Raw genomic sequence first — 10,905 nt, 5'->3', positions numbered from 1 at the left:
CATATAGCTGAAATATTAGCTAAATTCCTTCCAAATATCCTGAAAAATCTTAATAAATGCCAAAATAGTCCAAAAAACTAGCAGAATGCCAATTTTTTAAACTTTAAAACCGTAAACATTTTACATAGTTATGAATAATAAAAAAGCAGGAATATTATTCCAGCATAAATCAACTTCAACCTTAAATAATTTTCAATATCTTACTCTCCATAATAATATATTTTGTCAAAATTATACATGGTTGAAATAAGCGCAAGATAACATCGGGCCATTAATAACAATAAAATAAAATGATCTGGAGGGCCGGATCCGGCTCACCCACTGTTTAAATTTTGGAGAGACCCAGCGCTGGACCAGACCAGAACCTGCACCACAGGGAGATGGACACCCCCAGTCTCAGATGTGATGTGATTTCCAGCTCCTGGTCTTCTCAGACAGCTCCGGGATCCTTCTTCCTGTGTGGAGACAGAGCCGCAGGGCCCGGGAAGCAACACCCAAAAGACACGGCCGCCATTGCTAAGGGGGGGCCCGGTTCCCCCAACCCCCATGGTAGGGAACAAAAGATCAGAACTCCCAGTTTCCTTTTTTTGTCGCATTTTTTGAGATTGCACAAAAAAAGCGACATGATCACTTTTGCTTCCAGAATGAGATTCTGGAATTAAACCACTAAAAGTTATTATTTATATTGTAATTAATTTTGCTTAATTATTTGGATAATCTTGTATCAAAAATGTTTACATTTCGCCACCTCTTTGATTTAAAGTGACTTAACTTTGAATCATAACTCATCTCAGTTCTTCGGTTAACAACTTGTGCTTTTTTTTTCAAAGTGACACAAACCTTTAAAAAATCTGCCACCGCCATCATCACAGCATCCTGTTTCCCAATGCCTTAAATGTGGGTTTCTCTGCTTTTATGATACTATTTGGTTCAAGGTGCATTTTCAACATGTTTTAAGTTCTCTTTTCCATTGAAAATGAGTTTTTTCCAATGGAGTTTTTTTTTTGTTCATCAATTCAGGATCAATTGCACTTAGCTGCTGTTGATGCACATATCTGCCCGAGTGAAGGTGATGCAACAATAAACCATGTTCCTGCAACAGGAGACTTGACATTTCACTGCCGCTCTCACGTAATGCTCTGAAACAACACCAAAACAGGCTTTTATATCACATGCACACGCATTCTTTTTGAAAGCAACATTTTTTCCTCTGCTGCACTTACATTCTGAGATTAAACTGAAATACAATCTAAAATTAATAGAGCATAAATCAAACCATACAATGAATTTTGCTTAAAATTATTTCTATAAACAAAATTGTAAACCCAAAACAAAACAAGTTGGAATAATAACCAATACACAGTAGTGCTGCAATGCCTGCTTAAAAATATTCATGACTGTGTTTGGATGCTGGAAAGTACCTGGAAAACCAGCCGTCACCACAATCCCATGACAAACTCAACCAAATCTGTGGTATAAATTGGCCACATTCAAAACTACGACTTGTTCCTGTTTGACAGTGGACACTGAGAGCAACAGAAATTTGATTAAAAATCTGGTTACAATTTTGGAGGCATCAGCAGAATTCAAAGGTAAGAGAAATTAAAACATATTATACTTTAGTTATATTCTAAATTGTATATTTCATAGAATAAGACATCATGTTCACCATTTATTAATGCTAAAAACTAAATAATACCATTTTTAATACCCAGATTCTACAAGCAGGCCTGTTCCAAAAAGATAATTCATGTTATCTGCTGAACACATGAGGTTTGTGTGCGTTTGGACGGTCAGTTAGAAGATAACATCTGCTCTGACGACATGGGTACGCTGTGTATTACTGGTCTGCCTGTAAAGGAGGTGAGACTATGGAAAGATTTGGGAATTTTATGGTGATGAGCAGCACGTGCCGTCTAACTGGATGTGAGGAGAACAGCGATGAAAAACAAGTAATACTGGAACGTCCCGTGTAGATTTGAGTGACATTATTCGGCATTCACAGTTGCTTTATTGCTATTGTGCAAGAAAACTGCAGTAAATCCACAAAAAAATAAATAAAATGTGTAATATTTTAGAACAGTAAAACTTGTTTCTTTGTGTATTTTGTTTTTAATAAATACTTGCTAAATGCAAATTGGATGATATTAAAACTGTTCTTCACAGATTAGTGTGTTTTGTTATGTCACAGTAATTTTATTTATCAGTTATATTTTTGCTGAACCGAAGTAAGGTTTGGGATAATATGGCATAACATTCAATTAAAATCCTTACTTTTTATCAAATAAAATCCAACTCAAACTTTTAGCTAAAATGTCTCCCCCTCTGACCATCAGCGGGATCCATCACCTGAGTATTAGCACTAACCGTCACTCCTAGAAACATTCTCATCATGACCTGATCTTCTGCTTCGTCTTCGACTCTGTTTGCTGCCTGCCCCGACCCTTGCCCCGCCTCGGACCACTCTGGTTGTTCTCCGATGCCCTCATGCTCGTGTTTGACCCCTGCCTGCCTGACCCTGATTTAGCTTTGTGGACGTTTAGCTGTGATTCACTCCGGTTCTCATGTCTGTGCCAATTAAAACCTGCCGCACTTGGATCCAACCAAAAATTACGATTTACTCAATTTTCCTTTTGGGAAATTCCTTGATGGTGTGACCAGGGCTCTAAATTAACTTTTTTGGTTACTAGCCGGGGTAGCCAAATCTGAACTCTACCAGCCAAACGTTTATATGGGAAAATAATTTATGTATTTCCAAGCAAAACATTTTATTTTTTTAGCTTCAGTTAATGATAATTATTTCGTAGAAAAAAACAATAATACTTGAAAATGTAGTCTTATGTCAGATTTTATAAGGTTACAAAAATGTAGACCGATGTTAAGTCCGAATTCCTTCTCTACTCACTATATAGTGCGTTTCCGAATCTACAATTTGAAAATCAAGTGTACAAGAAATTTCCCAGAAGTCTTTGCGAAAAACTAGTGTGCATCAATGCTCACTGCATTAGCGAATATAGACCACAATGCATTACGGTCGGTTGGCATGTTAATTTAGAGCCGTGGGTATGAGAGTTTGTTTTATTTCCTCATTCCTCTTGGATTGTGGTTTCTGTTTTCTCTCAACTCTAGTTTGGAAAAATATCCCAAAAATTGAGCAAGAGCTGAACAGTTGTTTCAATGTCTTTAACGGTTTTATTATGACACCCAAAAAGTTTTAAGAATCCGCACTACGAAAAGGCTTTTGTACTCCGACCAAGTGGGATGGTGATTTTGAGGTCCACAAAAACAAGATGTGAAAATGTCAACCTTCTGGTCTAATGATCCTCTGATCCTGTGGCAGGCTGTCTAGGGTGTTCTCGCCTTTACCCAACGGGCTTCGGAAACCCTGCTGTCCTAAAAGGAATACATCAAATTAAGAAAATGGGTCAAACTTCAGAAGAAAATTATCAAATCGTCTTACCACGGGGATAGGAAAATCCAGTCCTCGAGGGCAGCAGTGTCTGCATGATTTCCAGATATCCAAGACCTACTCATGACTGATTACCTGGTTCAGGTGTGTCCAGCCAACCAGAACATGCCAGAGCAGGAGATGTTGGAAAACATGCTGCTCTCGAGGCTCCATCCCTGGTCTACCATATTGAATGTGATGATCAAGTCACTGAAAAGTCACTGAGTCCATGACTGGTTCAGGTATTTGAACCAAGTTCAAACACTTTGGCTGTGTCACAAATCTGAGTGTCTTCAAACTGCAAGTTTTCATCTGCTCCTGATCCAACACAATTTGAATAAAGAAACACTCAGAAACACTCTTAAACCAGTTTAGGTACGCCCTTCACTGTAAGAAAATACCACAAGAACAGGTTAGAAACACCAAAGTTTCATTGAAGTTTGTCTTAAAATGGTCCCATTTTATATGTTGGAACTGAAGACAATCTTACAAGTGATTGACAGAAGTTGATTTTTCTACTGTTAGGACTTCCCTCCAAACAGAGGAAGAGAATAGACAACAGATCTCTGCCCACAGCATCCTGAATATGTCTCCTTTTGGCCCTAACACCATCTGTGTGCATGAAAAAGACAGTTAATAGTGAAAGGTATCTGTAAGGAAACTATACGTGCACGTTTCCTCCAGTGTTTCACACAGTGGTTAAGCTGCAAGAGACAGATGTTGGTTCCAAACAAACTATTTTAAAACCACAAAATGAAACCATGTTTAGAAGTACTTCCTGCCCATTGCTTTTGCTAAAAGTGTCTTCATCCAAATAGATTGGAAAATGAAGAGTTCTATTTCAGTCTAACATCCAACAGAATGATCTAAATAGAAAACAGAAGCCAGAGTTTAATCTACAAAATTTAGAATCTGAATGACATTGAACATAAAAATTCAGGTTGAGTATGCCAGGTAAGTTGTGGTGTCTGGTACCAACCAGTTAGCGGTTTCTGGTGCTCACCAGTTTGTGGTATCTGGTCCCCACCAGTTATGGTATCTGGTGCCCACCAGTTATGGTATCTGGTGCCCACCAGTTTGTGGTATCTGGTGTGCACCAGTTTGTGGTATCTGGTGTGCACCAGTTTGTGGTATCTGGTGCTCATCAGTTTGTGGTATCTGGTGCTCACCAGTTGTGGTATCTGGTGCGCACCAGTTCGTAGTATCTGGTGCGCACCAGTTATGGTATCTGGTGCGCATATTTAGTAGTATCTGGTGGCCACCAGTTATGGTATCTAGTGCGCACATTTAGTAGTATCTGGTGCGCACCAGTTCGTAGTATCTGGTGCCCACCAGTTGTGGTATCTGGTGCGCATATTTAGTAGTATCTGGTGCCCACCAGTTATGGTATCTGGTGCGCACATTTAGTAGTATCTGGTGCTCATCAGTTTGTGGTATCTGGTGCCAACCAGTTATGGTATCTGGTGCGCAACATTTAGTAGTATCTGGTGCTCATCAGTTTGTGGTATCTGGTGCCCACCAGTTGTGGTATCTGGTGCGCAACATTTAGTAGTATCTGGTGCTCATCAGTTGTGGTATCTGGTGTGCAACATTTAGTAGTATCTGGTGCTCATCAGTTGTGGTATCTGGTGCGCACCAGTTAGTAGTATCTGGTGCCAACCAGTTGTGGTATCTGGTGTGCAACATTTAGTAGTATCTGGTGCTCATCAGTTGTGGTATCTGGTGCGCACCAGTTAGTAACCCAAAACATTATCTATTTATTTATTTTTTTCTCTTTGATGTCCCTTTAGTGGCTCTGTAGATACCAGCTTAGCAAATTTTTACTTCTCTAAAGTAAAAGTATTAAAAATTCACTTAAAAATAGTCTCTTTTGTGTTTTTTACTTGTTCTTGTAGCATTTGTCTCATGATGGAGAACAAATATAAAGACAATTTGGCTTAAAATTGTATTTCTGAGTATTTCTTTATTCAAAACGTTGTGAATCAAGAGCATATGAAAAACGGCTGGAAAAGCGTGGGGTCGTGAGGGGCTTTAAGCTAGCGGGAAATAGTGTAAACAAAGGGATTATGGGAGAGGGGGCGGGCTTAGGCCAGATACGCCCTCAAATCCAAAGTGAAAGCCGTTCCCCAGAAACTATTTCCTAGAAAAGACAAGTTTTTTTATTTGAAAAAGAAGATACATATTTGGAAAAACAGTTTGACCACTTTCACAGATGTCCTTCGCTCTCTTCAGCTTACATGGGCTGAGCTGGTCCATGTGCATTCTCACAGTCTTTGATCTTCACCATTTCTCTGCACGCAAACCTCAAACCCCTTTTCTCTCAACCAATATTTGCTTTTGTGTCCTGGAGTTTTGATTTTAGCTGTCAAGGACAACTAAACGAATACTTTTATTAATGCATTGGTTTTAACAAAAATATGACTTCAAGGCATTTGTTTATTTCTAAAAGTTTGTTGAAAAAGTGAGTGTGTGTATCCATGTTTGTCTTTATCTATGCACTCATACAGTGTGAGTCGAGCTCAGTATTTAATTAAAAAAAATGGTTTGGGGGCTTGTGTACATTACTGTTGCTAACCAGAAAGTCAACATCATTCCAGGGCCGCTATTTTACAATTAAAACATTCCCGAAGTGGTAATTTATGCTTATTAGGTCTTATTTCGCAAGGACGCTTAGTGTTCTGGTATGAAAAAAATGCATTTAAAATCAGATTATCTTTTTGAAAGAGTAAAAAAGAAATCCACAGCAATATTTATGATAAGTATTGGCATCAAATTGGTGTTTATGTAAATGACACATACATATCCAAATTTGACCCCGTAGTAAAAAATGTTGCAGTTCCTTAAAAGATCAATGTTAGTAGAGATTTTCCCCTTAAATCCCAAGTTAATAAACAAATGTGACACTAAAAGTTAATTAATCTGTCATTCAATTGATCATAAATACTCAGTTTCCTTAAGATGTGGATTACTGTGGATGACAAACAGTAAAATGCAAACCTGTGTCTATAAAAACGCAGCACTTTTAGTATGAGGCCAGACGTGTCTCATACTTCAGAAATGCAGTCTATTTCACAAATGCACACAATTTTGTGAATTCATATTAAGAGTTTTCATAAATATATATTTGTGAAACGGAACGTGTTCTGAATTATGAGGCAGAACTGTCCTCATATTTCCAGCCTTCCTAAGAAAACACACAGACAAGAACGTAGATATTTAACAGAAAAGCAAAATAATATAACAATAAATGAAGAAGTTTGTAAGCAAAAGATTTAGAAAAAAGACACAAATGATTAATTAACCCTTTAACAACAGAGCTGTAGTGCTTATGTTCTTTGATCTACTGTGACTGTCTTTAACATGCTGTAACTTTTCAACCATTAACAAAATAATTCCAGCAGATTTTGAGATGAGCCGCTTTTCACCTTCAAAATCTACTGGAATTATCGTGTTAACGGTTGAAAACTTACAGTACGTTAAAGATATTTTTGTTTAAGTGTTACCGGTGATGCCTCAGGTGTTAAAGGGTTAACTAACCTAAAAATAAATTTCAACCATGCATCAGTCAAACCTGTAAAAATAGAAATTATCACTAAAAAGATAACACAAACAGTCTTTTTCATACATTTTATTATAAAAAAAGATGTAAAAGCTATATACAAACATGAATTTAAAGCAATAAAATCAAAACTTTTCAGTTCATTATTACAATATTACCGATCAAACAGAAAAAAAATGTAACGCTACAATTTTACTGGGTCGTGTGGAATTCATTTCTTTAATAACTTTTAACAATTAGATGTATATATACATATATACAGATTCAGTTCTGTCCAACAACTTCAGTAAAAGCACAACACATTCCCTCTTTTCACATTTAATCTTTAAACTTGTTTTTGGTCTGGTGTTTTTGTTTTTTTTTAAAAAGGGGATTTTTTTTATGCATTTCTTTTTTTTAAACAGTTGAACATTGCATTTATTGATGTTATTTAAATGAAAATAGTTTCCTTATGCTTCTGTTCAAGTGTAGGCACATTATTATTAACGTTTAAGAAATTTTTACAAATTCTTAACCTGAAATCAGCTCCAGAGGTGCTGATGAGTGGATAAAACCCTGCGTGCGTCTGTGCAGAAACGCCTTCACATCAGAGAGAAGAATCGAGAAGTTTCCATATCAGTTTCAGAAGGCAGTAATTTACCTTTCAGTTTCCTCGCCGCCATGCTCCCTCTCACACTCCTGCTGTAATACAGTACTTCAAAATGAGGTTGCAAGTTTCACATGGCACAATATCAGAACTGGAGATGCAGTCGCAGCACAGCGCAGCAGCAGTGAGGAGGCCCAACGGAGAGGAAGACTCGCTCTTTGCATCTCGGTGTCAGACGTTGTTTATGTTTCGATATGGCATCATATCAACGTGTGGATTAATAGAAAATCGGAGACTACCCAGATCAAATATACCTTGGATAACTAGTCAAAATGTCACAAAATCAGTTTGTATTGTTAATATAAACGTATGCAATTCCAACTATTGACCACTTAAACAACCCCTAAGGGGATTAACGTGACGATTTTTGCAGCTGGTAACATCGTAAAAGGTGCATCCACTTAAATAAAAAGTTGATTCTCCACAATTTGTTGACTATAACTGCTAAAGAAGAAAGATTTATTCATTAAAACTTAAATAGAGGAGTTTTCTGTGGCTAAAGCAGCCACTTATTATCAAATGTTATTACAATCCAACCTGTGTACCATTCATTTTGAGTTCAAGTGGAAATCAAGTTTTTAAGCTCTGCAAATAATAAAAAAAACAATGAAAGATGTTAACCAGACATGCAATCATCTTGTCTCCAAGTGTACAAAAATACATATATTTTGAGTCTTTTGGTTCCTATTGGCCCAACACTAACATTTCTGCTTGAACTCGTATTAAAACATTATACAACTTTTCCATCATGTTTGAAGTCAATCACTCAATGAGAGTGAAACCAACTGATCAATGAAAAATAAAAACCTCAAGAGGACTAAAAAGGAATACTCCCGCTTTGAGGCGTGTCTGGAGGCAGATGACCCCTTAATGGATCTTGTCACAAATATGCGTCAAACCACTTTGTCTCTAAAGTTACTTGAATCTACTTAAAAGCAGAAACATAAGCGATTTTTTTTTTTTTTTTGGAAAAAAATTCAGGCGTTAAGGGGATAACATCTCCATGTTCTTTCTATGTGGCTTGTCTCACCGAGTAACTATTGATGTTCTTGTTCCACAACGTTTTTGCCACTTTAATGACACAAAATATCCAATTGTCAAGTGGAAGAGTTTTATGCACCCTAATTTTTGCATTTGAGATCTCAAATTTAAGAAAGGATTGAACCATTAGTTGTGCTTATCCCCCCATTTACCAATTTTCATAAACATTTTTAATGAACTGATGGGAGAAAATCTTGAAAAATATGAAAAAAAGAAAAACATGATCCATTCTTGACTTTTTCTTTTTGGGTATCTGGGCTGTTTGGTAACAGTTACTAAGACCTTAACATCACGTTCAGTAAAAAGTTCAAGCCTGTTTGTAATTACAGACAACGTTTTTTTATTGCTGGTTATGAAAAATACAAAAGTCCTCGATGCTTTTCTAGAAATTGCTTTTGATTCAGTGGCCAAAATGAACACTGAAGCATAGAAAATGACTGATTTTTTTTTCGTTATTTTAACGACAAAAGGTGTATTCAGACTGGAAAAATGATTTGTTTCTGATTGAGTCCTGAACTTGCGTTTGGTTTGTATTCTGGGATCTACCAGAGATTTCTGTTCAGGACCAAAGCTTGTAAGCAAAACTATGTGAGTAAAGATCTCTTCAGCCATTGGCCAACAACAAACAAAAAGCACTTTGCAAATACTTATCAAGATATTTACGGTTGAGGCCTGCTGCAAGGTGGTTATGGAGGATGCTACGAGGAACGCTAATAAGTGTTTGTGACATTCAGATTGTGTATTCAGTCCGATTGGAAATGAACCGACCACCTTGAAATATGAGGCCAGAACAGTGTCATAATTCAGAACTGCATAGAGTCTGAATGCACACACTCTGATTGACAAATCTAATTTTATGCAAACATGCAATATGAATTTGGAAATGCACAGTAAAGGTTTCACAAACACACACATTGTGTTTCACACATTCAAGATACTTTTGTGAAACATTTGCTGTGGATTTCTGAAACATTTATTGTGTTTTTGTGAAAAACAGCATTCACATTTGTGAGAAACAGCGTGCACGTTTGTGAGACCTTTAGTGTGCATTTGCAAATTTATATTGCACGTTTGCATAAAATTAGATTTGTGAATCAGAGTGTGTAGATTTGTGACACAGACTCTGTGCTTTTCTGAATTATGAGACTGTTCTGGCCTCATATTGAAAGATGGGTCAGAGAGCGGTTCCATTTGCACAAACTCTGGTTCACTTTAATTGGACCAAATGTGTCCAGTCTGAATGCATCAAATGGTTTAATCTCATAAGACCTAAGCTAATATTTAGGCTAACTCTCTACACATTAAGTTACAGGGTCCAAGTTAGGCAGAATGAACTACTGTGGTAATATAAACAGAATGGGATGTCCACGCCTGGTCTTAAGAGGTTAAATTTGTCTTTTAGTTGACCAGATTGAATTCCAGTTGTTAAATACATGTGGTTTTATTGCATATCAATTGTTTTTCAAATGATAAAGTATAAAAAACCCTTTTTTTGTGTGTGAGGTCACACCTATATATGTCTAGGTGGAGATGAAAGCGTAGACAAGAAATCCTTACTCCAATGTTGGTCCAGTGGGTTCCCATCACGTTAAAACATAACAAACACTGGACCCATAAATTTAACAACCCTGGGTTTGAGGGGTTGGACACTCACAACAGAGACTATTGCTAAACATAAAAAAAATGAAGTAAACACAAAAATGCACAAGGCACATTTCCACAGGTGGGGTGTACACTGATATTTGTGGGTGAGTGCACCACCCATGCGCTAGAAAAAAGTGCAAAAGCTTGCATCTTTGGTAAATACGAAAGAAATAAAGAAAGAAAGCGGTGCAACAATAAAAATCTAAAGCTGTTAGAGTTCCTATGAACAGAGTCCATGATAGGAGGGGAAAAAAAGTCTTCCCAACAATAAAACAAAGAAAAAATGCTACGTCTGCTGGGTTTCCCGAGGGTTAGACCTGGGAGTGGTTCTGGCCGTTCGAACTGCCTTGCAGGTACATGATCCGCCCGATGACGAGGAGCACGAGGCTCACGCAGAGCACGGTGACGGGCTCCTGGTTGATGTGCCGCAGGAGGTTCAGAGGGAGCACGTCTTCTCTTTGTCTGGCTGCAGCTCTCTGGAACAGAAATCACAAAATATGACATCAGGGATTAAGTCAAGTTCAATTCAGAAGTGTTGGTGTATTTCATTCACAAATCTGTAATAGT

At 37.4% G+C, this 10,905-nt stretch overlaps 1 protein-coding gene across 2 annotated transcripts in view; it reads right to left on the bottom strand.

Moving 5' to 3' along the window:
* Positions 1–7,397: 7,397 nt before the first annotated feature.
* The window catches only part of LOC112162194, a 30,041-nt gene continuing 26,533 nt past the window's right edge, over positions 7,398–10,905 (bottom strand). For both annotated transcript variants that reach the window (XM_024297916.2, XM_024297915.2), the window contains exon 4: positions 7,398–10,814. In XM_024297916.2, coding sequence (XP_024153684.1) covers positions 10,650–10,814 — 165 coding nt within the window. In that variant the 3' untranslated portion in view covers positions 7,398–10,649. The remainder of the gene's footprint in view (positions 10,815–10,905) is intronic.

The sequence above is a fragment of the Oryzias melastigma genome, linkage group LG15, assembly GCF_002922805.2.
Source record: "Oryzias melastigma strain HK-1 linkage group LG15, ASM292280v2, whole genome shotgun sequence".
NCBI lineage: Eukaryota > Metazoa > Chordata > Actinopteri > Beloniformes > Adrianichthyidae > Oryzias > Oryzias melastigma.
The sequence above is the reverse complement of the archived record's forward strand: the minus strand, read 5'-3'. Positions and strand labels throughout refer to the sequence as shown.